This window comes from Capricornis sumatraensis, chromosome 5 (assembly GCF_032405125.1).
Source record: "Capricornis sumatraensis isolate serow.1 chromosome 5, serow.2, whole genome shotgun sequence".
Classification (NCBI taxonomy): Eukaryota; Metazoa; Chordata; class Mammalia; order Artiodactyla; family Bovidae; genus Capricornis; species Capricornis sumatraensis.
This window is the reverse complement of record NC_091073.1, coordinates 32,027,698-32,051,380: the sequence shown is the minus strand read 5'-3', so window position 1 is coordinate 32,051,380 and position 23,683 is coordinate 32,027,698. Positions and strand designations below refer to the sequence as shown.

At 38.2% G+C, this 23,683-nt stretch overlaps 1 protein-coding gene across 9 annotated transcripts in view; it reads right to left on the bottom strand.

Annotated features, from left to right (window-relative positions):
* Window positions 1–23,683, bottom strand: part of HDAC9 (histone deacetylase 9) — a 209,944-nt gene that overhangs the window by 2,618 nt on the left and 183,643 nt on the right. For all 9 annotated transcript variants that reach the window (XM_068972971.1, XM_068972979.1, XM_068972972.1 and 6 more), the window contains 3 exons: window positions 22,114–22,236; window positions 19,140–19,350; window positions 18,258–18,475 (listed from right to left, as the gene is read on the bottom strand). In XM_068972971.1, the coding sequence (XP_068829072.1) occupies window positions 18,258–18,475; window positions 19,140–19,350; window positions 22,114–22,236 (552 nt within the window). The remainder of the gene's footprint in view (window positions 1–18,257; window positions 18,476–19,139; window positions 19,351–22,113; window positions 22,237–23,683) is intronic.

The following is a 23,683-nucleotide window of genomic DNA, read 5'->3' as shown; positions in this document are numbered from 1 at the left end:
CTGGTGGGTCAAACAGATGCCTTCACAAGGTGGTCAAAAGATTCTCCCCGTAAGAGCCTCTGTGAGGGCAAGAGGATAAAAATAGCAAAACTCTATGGGTGTGTGGCTAGAGGACAGGAACTAGGGGCCATTCACGAAGGTCAGCCAGGGAGCACGTGTGACCAGTGTCCAGGAAATGCCACGTCAAAAGTTCCTGCTTCCTAGGGGTGACTCTGCATCTTGTCTAGCTTCTGGATGTCTGACCACAGGGAGTATTTAATAACCAAGAGGAAGTCACAGATACCACCCGCTAAGTAAAAAGACTTTTCTGTTGCTATTTCTCTCCTCAGCTTCAGTTCCAGCATGGCCTCTCAGGGTCCTGACCTCATAACCGCCAATGGTCTTATCCTCCATTCTACTTCAGCTCCCAGTGACCTGGCCTTTGTTGGTGGCTGTACATGCTCTTAAACCTCAGTTTCAGACATTTGTTTCCTCGGGTTCATCCTCAGAATATTTTGACCCAGACCACTCCTCACCTCTGGAGGGTTCTCCAAGCTATTGAACCTACATTTTCCCTGCCTGTCACCTCCACCACCCTTGTTCCTCAGCTTCCCTCCTTGCTGGACTAGGTTCCATTCTCCATCATTAAAAATCACTCCCTTATTACTATCGTCAACTCCCTTGCCTTTTCAATATGGATTTTCCTGTATGAGTAAGACTTCCAACCTTGGTTAATATTAAATCTCTGCCAAACCCAAGCAGCTGAATAAGCTAGGAAACAAATAAACAAATTACAATCATGCTGAGTGTTTTGCTTCATATCCGTGATCATAACCCTCAAATGGACCCTCAGTGCTGACTGGAAATAACTACACTTCTCTAGCTAATTTTCTCTCACTCTCAATGACAACTTCAAAGTACCTCCTTTCTCCACAAACTCCTACTATCTAGACCTTTTCCTCACTCCTGCTATTTTTGCTTATTTCAGTGAGAAAACAGACATTTAAAAATAGAGAAATTCAACATTCTGCTACCAAGCTGCCCCACTCACCCTTACTCACATAACAGTGGAAGAAAGGTCTGCTTCCCTATCTTAGTCCAGCCCTCAGCTTAATGCTCTGGGTCCTGTCCGTCTCTACAATCTTCCACCCTGCTCTCCATCACTCATATCCCATCTCTGCTGGAGTGCTTCCACTCGGACACCTTCAGTCTTACTATCTGTCTTAAATGTAACCTCCCTGGGTCCCACCCTCACCCTCTCAGAAAAAAAAACAAAAACCAAAAACCAAAAACATTATGTACCTTCCTTCACAGTAAATTTCCCTGAGTTATTTCTCTTCATTGTCTTCATTTTTTCTTCTCACAGTCTCTTTAGAATTCACTAAAACTAGGCTTTTACCCACACTGCGTGTGTGCTGTTTCAGTCATGCCTGACTCTTTGCGACCCTATGGACTGTGGCCTGACAGGCTCCTCTGTCCATGCGATTCTCCAGGCAAGAATACTGGAGTGGTTGTCATGCCCTCCTCCAGGGGATCTTCCCAACCCAGGGATCGAATCTGTGTTGCCTGTGATTCCTGCATTACAGGCAGATTCTTTACTGCTGAGCCACTGGGGAAACCCTAATTAATTGACTGAAATCTCTCTTGTTAAAGTCAGTAAGTGAAAGTGAAGTTGGTCAGTCATGTCCAACTCTTTGCGACCCCATGGATTGTAGCCTACCAAGCTCCTCGGTCCATGGAATTTTCCAGACAAGAGTACTGGAGTGGGTTGCCATTTCCTTCTCCAGGGGATCTTCCCAACCCAGGGATTGAACCTGGGTCTCCTGCATTGCAGGCAGACATTTTACTGTCTGAGCCACGAGAGTAATGACTGCATAAATACCAAATCCAGTGGCACTTGAAATCAGATATTAACAGGAGCAGTCAGGATGAAGCATTTTTGAAAAGAAAACATGACAAAATCAAAGCATCTTTGAAAGTAAGAGATTTATATTACTAATGGTAGTGCAGCCAAAGAATAGGCAAGATATATGTGAATTTACTGAAATATAATTTCCCACTGATAGAAAATATGTCAAAAAAAACCTTTAATACTGACAAAACGCTGAGTGTTCACAGGATATTTCATATGTTCATTTAAACTGAAAACCTTTAACAGAAACTCTGGTCTGTTAATGTACTCCTGAAGTCACTGGAATACCTAGAAATCGCATCATGTAGCCCACGAATCAAGTTTGATCAGTATTTACCACCTCGTTGACATAGAGACACACACGAAAGTGTGTATAACGATTTCCAGTGTGCAATGCAGAAACAGTGCTGTTTGTTCCCGTGTCTCTGGCTTCATCTACACTTCTGCTGGACTTGAAATATGAGAGAAATGAGTGCCAGAATGGATAATGCTGTGATAACTGGATGAGAAGGCCAGATGGCAAAACAATTATCTTCTAAGGGCAGAATTCCTTAATGGTTTCTAAAAGAAACATTTCTTGATACAAAACAGTGACTTATGAGTGGAGATCATAGAGATGTAAAATGTTGGAGTTGAAAATTTTCTAACAACATTCTTCAAATTCTTATTTTATACAAAAGGGATTTCATGCCCTCCAAAAGCCAAATCATCTCCAGAAAAGACACCTAGAACGTTTTATACCTTCCATTCTGAAACAGCTATATTCCAACAACAACTGAATTCATATAAACAATTCCAATGTCTCCCCTCAACTCCAAACTTACATAATTCAGCTGCTTGCCTAATGTTATCCCTTAGATCTAGAATCTCCAATAGGTATCAAAAACTTTAAGTAGCTCAAAGATAACCTTTATTCCATTTGTACCCAAATGTACTGATCACCTAATTTTCCTTCTCTGAGTAAACAACATAACCCGGTTGCACAAACCAAAAATCTGGAATTTATCCTTGTTTCACTCTCACTTCTTTTCATAAATATCTGAAAACTTAGTTTGTACTTAGCAATAAAGCTTTGACATGTTTCCCCCCGCCAGGTTATAAAGTGAATGCCAACATCCACATGAATAATAACTATGTCTTTTTCACTATGTCTGCAATAAAATGTGCTCTTTGTGACGTTTCTAAAAATACAAAAGAAATAAATGGGATCTCCTGGAGACAATTTTGCAAACTATAAACGCACAGAGGGAGTTAATCTAAACTTCTTATTTGAGGTATCTGACTCAAGCTGATTTTGCTTAAACAGTCAAATTTGTTGGAGTGGAAAAATTAGCAATTAACATCAAGAAAATATGCAAACAGAAGTCTCAGAAGATCCACCTGCCAGGTTTGACTTATTTTGGATTTTAAAAATAAAGAGTTAACTTGATATGATTTGCAAGTTTCTGACTATTTACGAGGAAATCCAGTGTTTGGACTATGCTGTGCTCTATGTGTTTTTGAACTACAACTATGACCATTGCCAAGAAGGTATGGGTTAACCCTTTTCTAATTTGTACTGTCGCTCAGGGGCCCCAGCTACAGAGAGGAGCTGTCTGCTGACTCTCAGTGGGGTAGCAGGGTCTCTTTATGGTTGAACATCTGGAGGTGATCCCCCAGCAAAGCCGAGCCGTTGCCTTGCTGGCTAGAAAACACAAGAAGAAACATCTGTGTGACAGATAAATGTGTACGCCTGTGTAATCTCGGCTGAGGCTCCATCTGTAAAACACACCCTGTGTCATTCGTCTGACGCCAGGTGAGTTACTCTGGTGGGGAGCCCAGCTGAGATGAAGATGACGATGGCTGAGCTGCTGCTTCTGCCCCTTTTATCTTTGCTCATTCCCATCCGTCAGTGTGGCTCTGTGTTCTCCATGCTGTGTGTGTGTGCTCAGTCGCTTCAGTCGTGTCCAGCTCTTTACGACACTATGGACTGTAGCCTGTCAGGCTCCTCTTTCCATGGGATTCTCCAGGCAAGAATACTGGAGTGGGTTGTCATGCCCTCCTCTAGCGGATCTTCCATGCTACTATACGGCAGTGTCAGTTCAGTTCAGTCGCTAGGTGTGTCTGACTCTTTGCGACCCCATGGACTGCAGCACGCCAGGCCTCCCTGTCCATCACCAACTCCTGGAGTTTACTCAAACTCATGCCCATCGAGTTGATGCCATCCAACCATCTCATCCTCTGTCATCCCCTTCTCCTCCCGCCTTCAATCTTTCCCAGCATCAGGGTCTTTTCAAATGAGTCATTTCAGTATAGCAAGTGTACTGAACCACTAAGAAGGCTGCAGACGGTCCATGACCATTCCGCATTATAGTACTCACATACAGGCTCACACTGGAGATTTTACAGACCAGATAGTATGATCATTTATCCAGATCTCTAATGTCTTCTAGTATTACAACTCAACTCTTCAATTCCTATCAATCCCTGCCAGGGTAATAAGTATAGCAAGTCCATAATTTCAATATTTTATATTTCATGTTGAACACTATATATTCTATTAGCAAATGGTGTAAAATTCGTTAAATAAAAAAACTGTGCCCCACTCCAGTACTCTTGCCTGGAAAATCCCATGGACGGAGGAGCCTGGTAGGCTGCAGTCCATGGGGTCGCTACGAGTCGGACACGACTGAACAACTTCACTTTCACTTTTCACTTTCATGTATTGGAGGAGGAAATGGCAACCCACTCCAGTGTTCTTGCCTGGAGAATCCTAGGGACGAGGGAGCCTGGTGGGCTGCCGTCTATGGGGTCGCACAGAGTCGGACACGACTGAAGCGACTTAGCAGCAGCAGCAGCAGCTGCTAATCTTTACACCTTAACCCATTAATTCAATGTATAAGTTACATTGTTTGATATAAGTCTAGAAGCTAACATAAGCACAGAGCTTTTGAATAAAATATCTTTAAAAATTTTATATTTTTAACTTTAGCCACAGAAATCCCGCACGTCCCTACAAATATTTTCAGAAATGAATATCAAACTAAGCACAGAAGTATATAAGGAGTAAATCTGTTTCGGATAGACATCTGATTTTCTGAAATTGTCAACAAATCATTCAGCACAAGTGTTTGAATTAAACTATGCAAAATGACCTTTGACCCTACTCATCACTTTCTTATTTTGCCTCAGATTTTAAGACAGATTTTCTTGGGGAATGGCAAAAGGACACGCATTTTTTTTTTCTTTTAAATACATGTAAAATACTTCTCTTGGAAAATAAAACTTTTCCCTTAAGCTCCAAGGAAACTAGATTTAAAAATAATGATAAAATTCTGTCTCAACTCACAAATAGATTAGGTATGTACCAACTGTTCTCAGAAACAACATGCAGAGTTTGGAGGGGTTTCAAATCGACAGGTCTACTTAGAGAAGAACTCTGACTTAAGACAACATACTCCATGTCATTCTGTGCACTTTAGGGAAGAAATCAGAAGAACCAAAGTTAAATAACAAGAGAGAAAAACTTTCTAAGTTCTGGTCCATTATTCACATTAATTAAAAGTCTAAACTGAAAAACATCCTTTCTTGCCAATACCGAAGAGATATAAAATTAATCTAGGGTCCAAATGAATTCTTAATGAAAGTGTGTTCATTTTTATAACTCTAAATGACTGTCCAAAACAATGCCTGCAATTAAAATACCTTTTCTTTGTCTCTTAAAACATCCTAATATTCCAATAACTGAAGTGTTCACTTCCAGAAAGGAGACTAAAAAATTTCCTCCTCCCAGCTAGTTAAAGTTACCCATTTATTTCTTCTTTCAACAAATCTTTATTGAGCACTTGCTATATATGCCAGGACCTGGGAAGAGAGTGGTCAGTTAGGCAAGATCCTGTCTCAAGGAGGCTCTTTAGTTCTTCTTCACTTTCTGCCATAAGGGTAGTGTCATCTGCATATCTGAAAGTGAAAGTGAAAGTGAAAGTGAAGTCGCTCAGTCGTGCCCGACTCTTAGCGACCCCATGGACTGCAGCCTACCAGGCTCCTCCATCCATGGGATTTTCCAGGCAAGAGTACTGGAGTGGGTTGCCATTGCATATCTGAGGTTATTGACATTTCTCCCAGCAATCTTGATTCCAGCTTGTGCCTCCTCCAGCCCAAAGTTTCTCATGATGTACTCTGCATATAAGTTAAATAAGCAGGGTGACAATATACAGCCTTGATGTACTCCTTTTCCTATTTGGAACCAATCTGTTGTTTCATGTCCAGTTCTAACTGTTGTTCCTGGCCTGCATACAGGTTTAAGTGAAGAAGAACTAAAGAGTCTCTTGATGAAAGTGAAAGAAGAGAGTGAAAAAGTTGGCTTAAGGCTCAACATTCAGAAAACTAAGATCATGGCATCCAGTCCCATCACTTCATGGGAGATAGATGAGGAAACAGTGGAAACAGTGGCTGAGTTTATTTTTCTGGGCTCCAAAATCATCGCAGATGGCGATTGCAGCAATGACATTAGAAGACGCTTACTCCTTGGAGGGAAAGTTATGGCCAACCTAGGCAGCATATTAAAAAGCAGAGACGTTACTTTGTCAACAAAGGTCCATCTAGTCAAGGCTATGGTTTTTCCAGTGGTCATGTATGGATGTGAGAGTTGGACTATAAAGAAAGCTGAGCATAGAACAATTGATGCTTTTGAACTGTAGCCTCGAAGAAGACTCTTGAGAGTCCCTTGGACTGCAAGGAAATCCAATCAGTCCATCCTAAAGGAGATCAGTCCTGGGTGTTCATTGGAAGGACTGATGCTGAGGCTGAAAATCCAATACTTTGGCCACCTGAAGCGAAGAGCTGACTCATTGGAAAAGACCCTGATGCTGGGAAAGATTGAAGGCAGGAGGAGAAGGGGACGACAGAGGATGATTAGGTTGGATGGCATCATCAACTCCAGGAGTTGGTAATGGACAGGGAGGTCTGGCATGCTGCGGTTCATGGGGTCACAAAGAGTTGGACATGGCTGAGTGACTGAACTGAACTGAACTGTCTCAAGGAGTAATAAAAATAAACAACTGAAGAGTGGAACTTAATGTGACAGTGAACAGTGGGGAAGGAGTGAGTTTGCCTAATCTGCATGAGCAAGGAAGGACCTTCTGAAGAGGTGAGGCTGGAGCTGAGTATTAAGAATACCTGGAGGTTGAACATTCCACCAGAACTGTGACTAGCAGTTCATTTCATGAGATGGAAGGAGACTGACTGCCCACACACCAGACAAGAGGCCAATGTACGGTGGGAGCTCAGCGGGTACAGGAAGGGAGTTGGGAGATAAGGTCAAGGAGGGGGAAAGAGCCTTGTGGGCCCCTGCAACGATATCTGATTTTATCCTACAAACTATAAGGAACAAAACTGGAGACTTTTAAGCAAGTGCTTGACACAACGTGATTTGCATTTGTAAAGGATTGCTCTGGAAGCTACCTAATGTTGGATTGAGGTGGGCAAAAGTGGAAACAGGAAGACTGACTTTTGAGAACATAAAATCCCCAGCCAGACTATTGGGGGCATTTCATAACTACAACACAGATGAGCTATTTTTCCTTTTGTTACATCACTGGATAACTTTATGCCCTTTTGTATTACATAATAGGATTTTTCCCCTGATAACCTCCTTCCTGATCTTGACAGTACACTTTGAAAGTTTTCTTTTCTCTTTTCCCTTCTTTAAGGGTAATGAATAGTGGCACAGTGAGGAGAGGCATGTTAGGTTCCTTCGCTCACCCTTTGATTAGCGTTTTTGGACTGTGTCTCAGAATAGACAAAGTCTCAGAGCCAGGGAGCTTCTGATCACTTGACTAGTAAACAGCTCACTGTCTCCCTATTCATCTGTCCCCCGCTCTGGTAAACTGGAAAACAGTACAAGTCCTCTTTAAAAAGGACAACCAAGAAGAAACCCAGACAATAAATGCCATGTGAAAAACGCCATGGGCTCAGTGCAGCCAGACTTTTCCATTTTTCAGACAATGCCAGAAATCTAGATTTGTATTTGAAATCTTTCTGTCTTTAAAGATTGAGTGCTTTTTAAGACACTAGGCAGCCCAAAGACATCAGTTCAATGGAATGGAATGGAATGGATCCAAGTCAGCTTCCGACCTCGGCAAAGAATCACTTATGTCTCCTCTTGCTTGAACATTCTATGGTTTAGATCATTTAGGGCTGATGTCTACATGCTCTTAAAGTACACCATCCTTTCTCTTTCTAACTTACTTCACTCCGTATATTAGGCTCTAGGTTTATCCACTTCATTCAGTTCAGTTCAGTCGCTCAGTCGTGTCCGACTCTTTGCGACCCCATGAACTGCAGCACTCCAGGCCTCCGTGTCCATCACTAACACCTGGAGTTCACCCAAACTCATGTGCATTGAGTCGGTGATGCCATCCAGCCATCTCATCTTCTGTTGTCCCCTTCTCCTCCTGCCCCCAATCCCTCCCAGCATCAGAGTCTTTTCCAATGAGTCAACTCTTCGCATGAGGTTAGGACTACTCAAATATGTGTGTGTGTGTTTAATCTGAGCAATATTCCATTGTGTATATGTACCACAATTTCTGTATTCATTCATCAGTCAATGGGCATCTAGGTTGCTTCCATGTCCTAGCTGTTGTAAACAGTGCTGCAGCAAACACTGAGGCACATGCGTATCTTTTGACTATGGTTTTCTCAGGGTATATGCCCAGTAGTGGGATGGTTGGGTCATAGTTCTATTCCTAGTTTTTTAAAGAATCTACATACTGTTCTCCATAGGAGCTGTATTAACTTGCATTCCCACCAACAGTGCAAGAGGGTTCCCTTCTCCATATCCTTTCCAGTATTTATTGTTTGTAGATTTTTTTAATGACGGCCATTCTGACCTGTGTGAGGTGATACCTCATTGTAGTTTCGATTTGCATTTCTCTAATAATGAGTGACGTTTAGCACGTTTATGTGTATTTGTCGGCCATCTGTATGTCTTTACAAATTCTTTGGAGAAATGTCTGTTTAGGTCTTTGGCCCATTTTTTGATTGGGTTGTTTGTTTTTCTAGTATTGAGCTGTATGAGCTGCTTGCATATATTGGACGTTTGCTGTGTGACATACGGAGCTCAACCCAGTGCTGTGTGAAAACCCAGACAGAGGGGTGGGGTGAGGAGGGAGATGGGAGGGGTGCTCAAGAGGGAGGGGACATACATATTCCTGTGGCTGATTCAAGTTGAGGTATGGCAGAAACCAATACAACATTGTAAAGCAATTATCCTCCAATAAAAAAAAAAATTAAGGTATAACAAAGAAAAAACAATACACCATCCTTCATACTTGTGATTTGTTTTACGTTCCTTAAATGGTCAAAAATTTTACTTTGCCAGGGGTTGGAAGTAAGAGTATGGACTGACTACAAAGGAGAACACAGGGCAATTTTGGAAGTTGAGGGAATAGTTCTATATCTTGATCATGGTGATTATGTGATGATATGCATTTGTCGAAAATCATTCAATTGCACAGCAAAAGGAAAATAAATTACAGTGTGTGAATTATACCTCAATAAAAAATTCAATAATACAGATGTAAAGAACAGACTTTTGGACTCTGTGGGAGAAAGCAAGGGTGGGATGATTTGAAAGAATAGCATTGAAACATGTATATTATCATATGTGAAACAGATCGCCAGTCCAGGTTTGATGCAGGATACAGGGTGCTCAGGGCTGGTGCACTGGGACAACCTTGAGGGATGGGATGGGGAGGGAGGTGGGAGGGAAGTTCAGGATGGGGAACACATGTACACCCATGGCTGTACGGCAAAAACCACCACAATATTGTAAAGTAATTAGCCTCTAATTAAAATAAATTTTAAAAATTAAATAACTAACATAATATTGTTCCAAAGAGAAAAACAAGGTCAGCTTCATGATGAATACAAAGATACAAGAGATAGCTGGAAGAAAATTTAGTGAACTGGTTTACAACAAAGTAGCTTGATGTAATACTGAGGGAAGTGAAAAATGCGTGTCTTAGAAATATTCTACCACTTCCAGACAGCTATTTTCATTAACAGAATGAGGAAAATAAAAATTGGTGCTATATAAGAATATAAATACTGCGTTAAATGTAAGGATTTTTTACTATGTTTACAAAGAACTTTCAGAACATCCTCTCATGTAATTCTCACTAAAAACCTCTAAAATGTATAGATCAGAGCATTGGAGGATGAAGAGGTTACAGTTTGGCCATAATGGCAAAACAAACAAATAATTGTGCAGGGCATCAGAAACTCCTGTTGAAAAGGCTACCCAGCATTCTAGATTTTGCACTTCTTAGGAACTATGTATTCTGTAGACCTATCTTTGATTAGAATTATCTACTTGCCATTCAAGGGGAAAAACAGCCTTTATTTTCATTTCTAGGATGCAGCATAATGGTTGCTAATAAATCTTTTTGGAACATCAATTATTCCATGCCAGGAAATTATTTTTTAGAAGTGAGTTTTTATTGCTGGTTGATATAACTAAGCTGATAGCAAGAGAGTAGTGGTTTATTTAGGATATGAGAGCATAACCCTGGAGTCAATTCTGCCTGAAGGATGGGAACACTCCAGACGGTATGACATTTCAGGGTCACTATAATCCCTTAGTTTTCATAAATATTTAAAGAAAGAGAAAAAAGATACAGAGGGGAAAAAAACCCTAAAATCAAGAACTTACAAGCATCCAAAATCTGTAACAAAGAGACTGCTACACATTCGTGGTTTTCACGTCCACAAATCACTTAGTTATATTAAAAATTCCTTAGTAAGACTTAATTATTTCATTCTGTCAAATGAAACTATTTGTCAAGGTTGGGAAACAACCAAATTATTTAGTTTCCCTCTCCTTTTGAACTCCTGGAATCAACATCAGTCAAAGCACTCACATGGTCCAATTCCCCAGGTAGTTTTCTTTCCCCTATTTTCTTACCTCATAGTTATGTCCAACTATTGTTTTTCTCCTTCAATAAAAGCATCTCTGACTAGATTAACAGTGCAGAGTGAAAAGGAAAGGTCGAGGTCCTTCCCTTGGTCTTCAAGTTATGAAAGCAGTACTGGGAACATTTATGAATGTTACACATTAATCCACTGAAATGGTCATTTAGTTTCTTTTCCAAACACAGGATTTCATCACATCTAATAATAAAGCAACAAGCCATTTTCTGTATATTTTAAACCATCGACTTGTAATTATATGAAAAGCTTCTATATGAATTCTCTGTGATGATGTAAGCTGGTACTGCAGCATAAGTGGGTTTTTTTGAAGCTCAATACATACCTACAAGGATCTATTTACATTGGGCTAATCATGTCGAAATAGCATCTATTTGAGGGTAAAGTCAAAGTTTCTTTTATAAACCTCTATAGATAGATAAATAATCTAGGAGGCTTTTTATCGTTATAAAATTAAGACTGCTTTTCAATGCCTGCTAAAGTTTTTGGACATACTATCCATCTAATGGGCAAAATGTAATCCTAAATTGGTGATTAAAGACTCTGCATAAAAACAAGCTGTCATGTGGATAGAGAGAAATTAAACCTGACAACAGTAATGCTGACTTTCCTAAATGAAAGCCCAGTTCAAGTTTCTACTCATCCATTTTTCAAAACTTAAAAAAAGGCATTTTCCAACCACTCACAGATGAGATGCCAACATTTGCATTTCAGTTGAACCTGATGAAGTCAGTTGATTTTCAGCTTTAGGCTTGCTCAGAATTCCTGTCAGAAAATGTCTGCCCAATCTAAAATACATAGCAATGTTACAACACAGGAGAAAGGAGTGAAGCATGCCTGGCTGTAGTATTTCTCTACTGTAGCTGGTTCTCTACTGTGTTGACACCCCACCACTGGAAAGCCAAGAGAGTATCTGGAAGTACCACCGCTGGGTCCATATAAAGACACTTCCAAGGGAGAAACTGGATGGAGGCAATGTGTAGAGAAGTAGGAGTCAAGGTCAGGAAATGAGATTTCTTCATCCTGGCAAATCCAAACCAATACCTAAAAAATAAGATGATCTTCCTTTTTTGTTGGTTTGTTTGCCGTGCTTTTCATTGTAAGTTTCCTACTTTGGACAAAAATAAAATTAGGAAAATCTTGTCTCCTTGGTGATAATAAACAACACTGAAAATCACTGGCCCAAGTTTAGGTTAAGGACAGGATTTTTTGTCAGACAACCTATGCTGGCATCCCAGCTCTGTCCACTACTAACCTGGTCATCTTGGTCAACTTAGTTACAAAAGAACTAAGAAGAAAATTAACTTTCTTCATAGTAAAAAAAAAAAAGTGTATTACAGTTTGAGGAGATGATACACATAAGAATGCTGGCATGGTGTTCCAGCTCATGGAAGAGCCTATACAGAGAAGAGAGCTGCACTACTTAAAGGAACCTATCCCTAAGGTTCCTTTGGGAAACATTCTAGAGAGATGCAAGTTGTGTAAAAGATTGGGAGGAAAAGACACACTAGGAGAAACAGGTGTAGCAAAAAAGCAAAAATTGGTACATAGGCCTTATGTAATTATTTGCAAAATTTTCATCTTACAAGTAAGGCATGGATAGAATTCACCTTATTAAAATAAACTAATATGAAGTGTGACTTCAAAATATGTAAACTTTTGGGATTATAAATGTGTATGTAATTGTTGTCCAAATTAATCTCCTTGGGAAAATATACACTTTGCTCAAAATTTAGACATGGCTTTAGGGACACTTTATAAGAAGAAATATATGCACACACATAAAACCATGCTATGTCTGTATGTGACTACAGGCATGAAAGAATATTCTCCTCTCGGCTGTTCTGGATAGATTACTGGGGACAAGAAATGAGTATGAATCATGAGGAGTTAAGGAGAAAATGTAACATTTATGCTAGAAAATTTTGTCAAGAAAAGGAATACAATAGATACTACTCAAATAAAGGGTCAAATTCTCTTCCAAACCTGATGAATGCTCCCCATTAGCTCTGTACCAGCATTTGAGCTTAATTATATTCATGCTTCGCTAGTCAGACATAAAATCTACCTGTTTTAATAAGGGCAACGCAGGACATCTGCTCAGCCTCCCCTTTACTGCTCTTGTCTTAGATATATTTTTATTATGATAAAATAGCACTCATGTCAAAATGCCTAAGTATCATAGTAACAAATATATAATAAATACTTATATCTAGAGTGAACCTTGACATGTATAAGATATCATCTCATGATTTGTGTGAGCTTTTTTTTAAGTGTTGGCTGATATCCAGTCATAGGAATGCATAAGATATTTATCACAGAGCATTTTACAAAGAAAGAAAGAGAGAGGGAGTAAGGGAGAGAAAGAAAGAGACAGCGAGGGAAAGACAGAAAGAGACAGAAAGAGAGACAGAGACAGAGAGAACGGAGAGGAAAATATATAAACAGTACACAATAATCCTGAGAGAAACTAAACAAGTCTGAAACTTGTTTCCTCAAAGAAAACAGTTTCCTTCCCCAATACTTAATATATTGTATTGCTATTTACTGGAATATTTCAGTCCCCTGCTGCCCATATGTTAAGTTCCATGAGGATGCTGAATGCTGTTTTCTGACTGCCTAAAATAGTGTCTGGTACTAATCAAGTAAGAATTCAGTAATGATTTGCTAAGTGGATACTTACAAAGATTCGTGTTGTGCTTAGTTGTGCAGTCGTGTCAGGCTCTTTGTGACCCCACGGACTGTAGCCCACCAGGCTCCTCTGTCCATGGGAATTCTCCAGGCAAGAATACCGAAGTGGGTTGCCATTCACTCCTAGAGGGCATCGTCCCAACCCAGAGATAGAACCCAGGCCTCCCACATTGCAGGAGAACTCTTTACCATCTGAGCCACTAGGGAAGTCCATGAATACAGGAGTGGGAAGCCTATTTCTTCTCTAGGGCATCTTCCAGACCCAGGAATCAAACCGGGGTCTCCTGCATTTCAGGCAGATTCTTTACCAGCTGAGCTACCAGGGAAGCCCCTTGCATAGATTATGTCATTCAAATAAGTATTGAAATAAGAAATAATTTTCTTAAATTTCTTCTCATACAGATTTGACAAAATGAATATGAAAAACATAGGTATTAGAAAAAATATAAAATTTTGGTTAAAATAGAAACAATTAGGCAGCAATCAGTGCTATTAATACTATAACTAAGAAATGCAAAGAACAATGTTGTCATTTGGAAGGGGGACAGAGATCTATTGTCAAATTTTCTCACAATAAAGATGCCTGAATATACTTTGGAAAATTTCTGTGTGTCAGAGAGTGATGTGACTTGACATTTGCCCTACTATTAATCAGGCAGTGGTCACAGTACTCCTTCAAAAATCATAAAAATTCCCAAGCAACTGTGGTATTTTGTTTTCATCAGTCATAGTTTTTACCAGAAAATCTGTGGCAATATTTAAACTTGAAAAGGGTTCAGAAGAAAACTATCAGTACTTTCCTATATTTTTGTTTGCTATTTTGTATTTATAAGGAAAATTTTATTTTAGAAAACCACTTTTTTCCAATAAAAAACAGTAAAAGATATTGGCAAAAGTAACAGTCTTCTTTGATCCTCATATTGAAAACCTTTCTTTAATAACATTTTTTTAAACATGAAGGTACTATATATTAGTGATAAAATTGTTTAGATGCATTTCTGAATTTTTCAAATGTTTCAAAAAAAAAAACAAACCCAAGAGAACAAATGTTGTAAGCCATGATTTTCTTATGATTAAGCTTCTCAAAATGCTTTCAGTGAAAACAAAATATGCAAACTTATAAGCAAAGATAAAACAATCTGACATTTTCCACTCATCTTTTTTTTAAGCTTGTCTCATTCTTTTCCAGTAGATATAGCAATATAAATACTATACAAACCCATTCTAGGGATATTTCTGCTAAGCTGTTAAACTTAAAACATACTTACATGAGCTTTAGCATCTTATGACACACAAATTTCCCATGTAAATGTCATTTAAGTAGTAGGTAGCAGGTAGGCAAATTGTTTAGTATACTTAATAACATTTACATTGTATGGTTATAACAAATATGACTGACTGTTTTCATAAATGCATTCAAATAACAGCAAGATATGAGAAAGTCTTTAAAATTTAGTCAGTCGGTCAATGTACAAACTGCTCTGAAAAAGTATACTTTTGCTTCTAATTCTTCTAAAGATTATTAGCAATTCAAATCAGTCATTAAAATTTTCATACCAGGAAGGCTAATCATATTTAATATGATGCAAATTTAGAGATAAATCTGCTTATTTTTTCTTTCTTCTCACTCCATTTTTCCTCAAAGTCCCTAAATTCCTCAAAAAAGAACCATAAAGCCAATTAGAGGGAATAAAAGGAAAAGACATATAAAATATGTCATCTATACACTTATATATGCATATGTGCCAATATTTCCTGCTGTAATAAATATCACAAGAGAGTAAGGACTATGTGTTTACGATGCCAACTATTTGACTGTTTGATGAGTCACTAAAGATTTGTCCGTGATAACAGAAGGAAGAAAAGATATAAATTAAAGTTTCTGTGGTTATTTCTCATTAATGGTTATTCTACATGATACTCATAAATATATTATTATGCAGAAACCTGTTTTCTTTCGGCATCTAAGTTTGCCTTCTCCTGACATGAAATAAATGTTTTCATTACCTCATGGCAAAGGTGAACAGTAGCGATTCATTCATTAGCGGTTCTATTTGTGAATACCATAGAATGGGATGGAGTTCAATATTTATTTAAGAAAATTCCTCTCTATTCCCTTAGACAATTGAGGACAGGTGAAATATTTTCAAAATCTGGAGAATACCCAGTGTGCATATGCCATCTTGATTCTTGATTAAACATATGGAATACATACAAGGAGAAAAGCCAAGGAGAGACCTGCTTGAGTAATCTAAACACCCAAGTTGAGAGAGGTTAATATATAAAGATCAGCTTTGTACTTTGAAGTTTTCTGGGCTTCATTTTGCCTAATTAAGACAAGATTTAATAATCAAACCACTGTACAAACATGTAGTATAGGTTTGTTTCTAATTTTGGAAGGAATTCTTAACAGAGTCCAAAGAATCAGCTCCACATGGAAGAAGGTCTCTGATAAGATTTGCTTTTCTCATTTCTGAAATGCAAATGCCTGCTTTCCATCTTAGTTTCTTTCATGTGACTGAGCTTAGCATCTGTCTGTCAAAATCTCAAGTGTGATACTAAAATACAATAATTCCATCCAATATTAACATACCACTTGAGTTTGAAGCAGTAGGAGCTCTAGATCATAAAAAAATGCATTCCAAAATATTCTTAAAGGTATTCATAGAAATCATCTGTAGATGGTGATTTCAAAGGGATCAATTTACCTCATATACCTGTAAGAGAATACACCTCCATATAGTTCTAGGAAATAGAACCTAGTAGCAGAAAGTGTATTCACAATCAGATGTTACTTTTCTTCCCACGGACAGAGAAGCCTGGCAGGCTACAGTCTGTGAGGTTGCAAAAGAATCAGACATGACTTAGCAATTAAATAACAACAACTACTACTTTTCTAAATGAATCTAATTCCAGATCAAAATATCGTGAGGTGAAATGTAAGAATTCCCAGCCATTCCTTTCATACTGGATAATGTTTCAAGAATACCTGGTAATTTTAAGCTGTGCTAATATACCACGAAAGAAACAAATCAACATAACTCTACCATAACACAGTAAATGTACAGAATGACATTGAGGACAAGGAGTAATATGCCATTATACAAGGAGAAAAATCAGTTCTCCGCTGACAAGACTGATTTTATCTAAGATAATTAGATAAATTTAGAGAAATACTGAAGCAATAAGATAGGCATTAACCTGATGATATACTAATAGAAAGAGTCTGAAATATAGTGGAATACAATCTGCAGTGCAGCAAATGATGACTGGAGAGGCAGCTGGCACTCCCAGCCACTCCCACCCCAATATACACACATACACGTCATTTGTGAACACTGCATTGGGCTGGGGGAATTTGTGTTCAGTATTGTGCTCTTCAGTCATGCTACCTTCATGTATCTGCCATGTTAAGATGGAGGCCAAAGATGAGAAAACATCTCTAATCCCACCTGCAATAAGGTGAGCACATGATAAAGATCCCCTTTCTCTTACTATCAGAAAGATGATTAGACTTTTGCCCATGAGGTTTTGTTTCATTTATGCTCAGTCGCTTCAGTTGTGTCTGACTTTTTGCAACCCCAGGGAGTGTAGCCCACCAGGCTCCTCTGTCCATGGGATTCTCCAGGCAAGAATACTGGAGTGGGTTGTCATCTCATCCTCCAGGGGATCTTCCTGACCCAGGGATCAAACTCACATCTCTTGTGTCTCCTGCAATGGCAAGTGGGTTCTTTACCACTAGTACCACCTGGGAAGCCCTGTTTTGCTTATGTCATAATATGATAGCACACTTACATACTAAGCCAATTTTTAGCTATCCATTTATCAGTAAACAGGACACTGTTTCTCAGTATAATGCCTCTATCAGATATTTGTAAGTAATATAGAAACAAAGGAGAAAGGACAGAATTTTGATATTCAGGACCTTTCATTTTCCAGGAATGAAAGGATTTTCCTTTGTAAGGCTACCATGGCAGAGAGCAATGGTTAAACACTGTACGGACCAGTTTTGCTTACAGATTCATTGAAAATGCTCTTCTGGCCTGTGTGACACATTATATTAGAATGACTGTCTGTGGCTGCCTCAGCAGGAGAGCTCCGGAGGATGTGCTGTGACTCAGGCCTCTGTTGTCCATTTCTGACACAGAGAGACTGCCACAAACTGCCGAGAAACTGCTTCAGCACTGATTGGACTAAGAGTTGGACATATTAAAAAAACAAATGTAACGTGTTTACATACAAGTTGCAGAGAAACGCCTAACTGGCTAACCTTGCCATAGCTGCCAACACCTGTGCAAACTTCAACTCTGCCTCAGACCTTTACTGCAGTAACAAAACACGGGGCTCTGCACACACTTTTCTGTATGTGCTGCTGCATTCAGATATGTCCTCAGTCAGAAAAGACTTTCCAAGCTAGGACCTCAATTTTGCTACAAATCTAGGACCTCGATTTTGCTACAAATCTAGGACCTCGATTTTGCTACAAATCTAGGACCTCAATTTTGCTACAAATGTCCTATGCATGCAGTGATGGAGAAGACAGTGGTATTGTGATGGTGTCCTTGAGCCCTGACAGCAGGGCCAGGAGGGCAGTCTCCAGGTCATTGTGATGGACACCAACATTCTCTCTTGTATGCCCATATCAGTGACGAGAACCCCAGATTCCACACTGGTGGCTGTGCTGTGTTGACATGGCTTGGGAACTTACCTTGTTCATATGGATCTGCTGCTGGTACTGCTTCTGCTTCTCCAAGAACTGCTGGTGCTGCTGCTGAATGACCAGCTGAGCCAAGGTGCTCTGAGGCAAAGGTGCAGACTGGGTTCGATTCAGGGGTCTGTGTCGGGGTAATTTGTGGGTACCTCTAATGCCGGGTGAAATTCTCTCTTTTGTTGCCAAGGGAGACTGAGGATGTAAGGGAACTCCACCTGAAAAAATATATATATATTAAAAAAAAAAATATATATATAGGTACTTACAGAGACACATACACAATTTAAGAAAAGACAAGAAACTATAGAAGATAGCTATGGGATAAGTTTTATGAAAAGCAGTATACTATTGGGCATATATCAGAAGAAGGCTAGCTTGGGTGTGTTCGTCACTCAGTCTTGTCCAACTCTGCGACCCCACGGAATGGAGCCCACCAGCCTCTTCTGTCCATGGGATTCTCTAGATAAGAATACTGGAGTGGGTTGCCATGCCTTTCTCCAGGGGATCTTCCAGACCCAGGGATCGAACCTGGGTTTCCTGCATGGCAGGCAGTCTCTTTACCATCTGAGCCACTAGGGATGCCCAGATTGGGTAGGGTGGAGGCAAACATACCAATGCATTGGGCAGATACGCATCTGATCAATGACTCATCCACAGTTCACTCTGGTATATCTGAAGGTTAAATAAGGTGAGTTTTTTTCCACAGATTTAGAGGAATAAATACGGGTAAGAGTCTTTTCCACAGTACTAGGTATCAGGGAAACCTCTGCACGACAATGTGAATTTTTACTAGGTCTTGAGGCAAAGAGACATTACGTTGGCTTGCTGATAAAAACAAAAGCCCTAACATAACCTACAAAAGATGCCATTATAAATTACCAGCCACAAGAAGTTTTTGCTGTCGCATTTGTTCTTTCAATAATAGATGCTGCAGGAGAGCTTGGTGGCTGCTATTGGGCTTTCCCTCCAAAGTAACGTGGGGATGGCTTGAAGACGCCGGGAGGCTGCCCCCGTATTGCCCAGGCAGAGGAACACCTTGCCTGAGTGTCTGGGTCTCACACTTCTGTTTTTCCTTGAGTGAATTTGAAGCCTGTGTCAAGAAATAATAAAGATGTTAATCCACTTTCATCCATATGGGTCATTAGGTCTGTAAGTCATTAGACTGGTTTCTCATTCCATAATTTCCCCTGCCACCAAAAAGCCTTATCTGACCCAATGGCTGAGTAGGGAAAATGGACAACAGTATGTCTTTTGAACTAAGTGAATGAACATAGGAGAAAAAACACAAAGCTGGTGCACTGGAGACAGTTTAGTATTGTGTATCATTGTACTGAAGCCCAAATAAAACTTTTCCTAAAACATTAAAAATTATGTTTATTTTAGGCTTAATAACTGGGAAGTTTATTTCTAAAATATTTTAACATATTGCTTAAGTAAAAGGTATATTAGAAAGGTAAAATTTATTCAGATTGCTAAACTCATGACTATACAATAGTGATTAGAAGCTGGATATAAAATGGTCTGTAATTTGGGAGTTTCAAGCAGAATAAACAATTCAGTCTTTATATGTCCTCTAATACATTCATAGAGCTGTGGGTGTCCAATATTTAATTTTTAAAATAAAATTATTGAGATAAGTCAATGAAAGATTATATAAAATATGAAGAAATTTTATTTAAATGTGTATTTTATATTAATTTATAACAGTCTCAAATCTCTAAATATTGAAAATGACACTCCAGATACTTTTGTTTAATAAAATAAACTACAAGTGAAATTAGATATCACCTAAAATTGCTATTAAGAACTTGAAATATATGATAACATAGTAATAAGGCAATAATAATTATAGCATCAATAGTAATAATGAATTCTCCTAGTCAAAGAACTTAATGAATGGTGGTCATTTTGGTATTACAAAAGCAGAGGTTTAATACCTCAAAATTATGTGGCATGTTTCTTTTCAAAACTCATGTTTCATCTTTCAAAATTGCTGTGCGCCAGGGAAGCAAAGCAATTTTCAGTGACGGGGAAATTGAAGGACAAAGAGGTAAATGGTTTGTCTTAGTCACACAACAAGTCGATGCAATGTTTAATCTAGAAGTGATTCCTTCTCCTGGCTTCTTCTCCTTAAAATTTCCCACTACTCAGTGGGGAAATAGAATATTAGAGATCCCTTTGCCAAAGCAATGCCAAGCTTGAAAAATTAATTATGATAGCTTCATACACAGCAAAATGGAAGCAAAGAAAAATGAAACTTCAATCCAAACCACACTGGTTTACTCATCCAATGGTACCAAATGGTATTATCATTGAAACATTTAATAGTCTGGCTTTTAGTATTTGGTCCTTTAGGGAAAAATTCTCCCTGACCACATTAAAAGTAGTGCGTTTGTGTTAGCTGGTAGGAGTGACTTGGAACATGCAAAAAAAAGTAGAAAACTTATATGTTGTAAGTTTTTGTGTTAGTATTTGCTCATCACTAGAAGAAACAGAAAATATAGGAACAGAAGAATATAATGTTTTTTGAAAATAATTTTTAATAAGTGAAGATTTGAAAATATCATCCATAAATATTTGTTTTATTTAATCCCTAATTTCTTTTTCCTTTTCACTAGTCAGTTGTTTACAAATGCTTCATGTATAATTTCAAGGGCATAGCTGAATTCAGTGTTTTTTTTGTCTGTCTTCTTTAATCCCCAGATATAAAACAACATCCAAACTTTGCTTTTTCCTCACTGGTATAAGATTACTGTATCACCTAAGATAACATTCTACTCTATTACAAAGATCAAATATAATAAGTTATCTCATAGATATATTTGTAATATGTATTGAACATAATCATAAAATTTACCATTTAAAAATGTCACCATAAGCATGATCGTGCATAAACTAGCATACCATAAGATAGGGTTCATATTCTGCAAACAGTCACAAAACGGTCAACTCTTTATAATTTCCTGATGTGGGCATATTGTAAAAGATATTAATTTGACAAGATGGACTCAGTGGAAGACTTGCCAAACTCTTGAAGCCATTTAAAAATTGGTAAAATTGGTGCCAAGGGTTGGAACAGATTTCTCTTTAAACTGAATGTATCATATGACCTCTACCTAATTGAATAATCTTTCACAGATAAATTATTCAAGTTTAAAAATCTTTTACTATGACTAACATTTATATTATTTTAGAGTATATGTGTGAAATATAATTATTGCTGTCTTCTGCTAGCTGGACAATTATTTCCAAAAAATTCTATTTCAGTTGTTGAGACTTTCAAAGTAATTGATTCACTCTGAATTTCCAAGGAAGAGTTTAATATTGTTCTTACGGAGGTTTTCCAGATATATATTCTTCAGTACCACAGAGTCAGGGACCTAAATTCTCAGAATAAAGTCATTCACAAAATAAACACTTTAAACATGCTGCTGTGCTTCAGACACTGCCCTCACAGCAATGGCCTGAGTTGAGGTCCAGGTCTGCTAGTTGCTGGGCTTGTGATCCTGGATCCAAGTCTCGGGCTCCTTCTTCTGTTAAACGTGGTCTGTAATCTGTGTCATGGGATGGTTGTGTGGAGCTAGCAAAATAATATACCTGGAGACTGCTTTCTTTTTTAAAAACTAGAAAGTATTATACTAATATTAGTTATTATTTTTATATATTATTATGTGAATCAACGTGATTCTTTAATGTGAGGTCAAACTGAGTATCTTTCAACAACTCAGTAAATAGTGAAGGAGAAGTAGACTACCAAGTTTCCCTGAAGTCTAAATATACAAGTAAAGAATGAGAGGTCCCCTAGGAAAACAGTCCTCGGGCTGGTTTAGGCCAATGCAGGGTAATGACTTACATTGAGCTGGGTTGACACTGCTGGAAGACCCAGGGTGATGTTGGGCAAAGACGGAGAGGTATAAAGACTGAGCAGGTTCATGGAATCTTCGTGAATTAGAATGCGCTGCTGTGAAACCATTTTCTATTAAAAAAAAAAAAAAGTGAAAGGGGAGTCCCACAATATTATATCACAAAGTTTACTGTAATGTTCACATTTCAGAAAATAGGTTTTAATTATAATCTGTCAAAACATTTAAGTATTTTAATGAAGAATTCACAAGTATTTTATGACTTCTGTATCCAAAAATGTTAAATGCAATAATTAAATTAAAAATTTCTTCATCAGATATAATTGTAATATCTGAAGGAGACTTTCCATTTCATTTTGAAAAAAATTAATTTTAAAATTTCTGCTTTTATGGAATATAATCAGTATGTTTGTCATCAATTGGTAATATACAACAATTAAATTGTGTAATCTTTATGAGTATAAATAGATTTTTGTGTTACTGAGTGATGAGTATGTATGTAATGCCATTATAATCATTATTCTCATATGGATTAAATATCATTTTACTGATAGGAAAACACACAGAAGAAAATCTTAGATTAAATATTGCCTTATAGGACTTCTATACTAACTAATCATTGTTTAAAATCATTGTCATTTGTGAATAGACAACTCTGTGCTGTTTTTTAATTCAGTCACATTCAGAAACTAAAGTAAATGTGAAAATGTTATGAGTTCCCTGGGCCTCACTAGTCTTCATTTACACTGGAATACCTTGAACATTTTGGCATCATGGTCCTTTTTACAACAAATAACCTTTTTTTTTAAATCCAATACCAAGAGTCATGTTTTCCCACATGTGGCCTAATATGGTTGCTTGAATTACATTTTCTGTTTAACTCTTGCTTCCCTCCCAGAACTCTTATACAATAAGAGTTACAAAGGTCTTATTCGACTAAGGAACTCTGGCCTGATATGGTCCCCAAGGGAACAACATCCTTGAAAAAGAATACTCCATGTAACAGTATGACACAGTGACTGCTTTCTTCCCAAACAAAAAGCATATGGGACTCCAATAAGAGACCACCTCCAAGAGGGATATTGCACACACGGGCTTTGACTAAAGTAAATATAATAACTTGTCAAGTATGTTTGGGGGAGCTGTAGATTTTCCCCTGGACAAACCTGGGATATCAATTAACTGGGGAAAATATCATGTGCTAATACAATGCAACCTCAGAATGTCACTGAAGAGTGATGCACCACCAAAACACAGGATGTTATTCCAAAACATCACCTCAATCATACGTTTGTTTGGAGATGAGTCGTAGTCTTAACATAATAAGAGCAGAAGGCTAAAGGTGGACTCTTCTCATTGCAACTTGGAATTCGAAACTAACTCAGAGTTTGTTTTTTCTTAAAAGAACAAGTCAGATATTTGCTCATGAAAAGCAAGAAATGCACTGAAGCTTTTAACATTACTTTGAGTTTATATGCAAGCCTTTACAAAATTAAAGTTGTTGAAAACCCATGAAGATTGTTGGAAAAGATTTTATCATTACAATGTATGATATTGCAA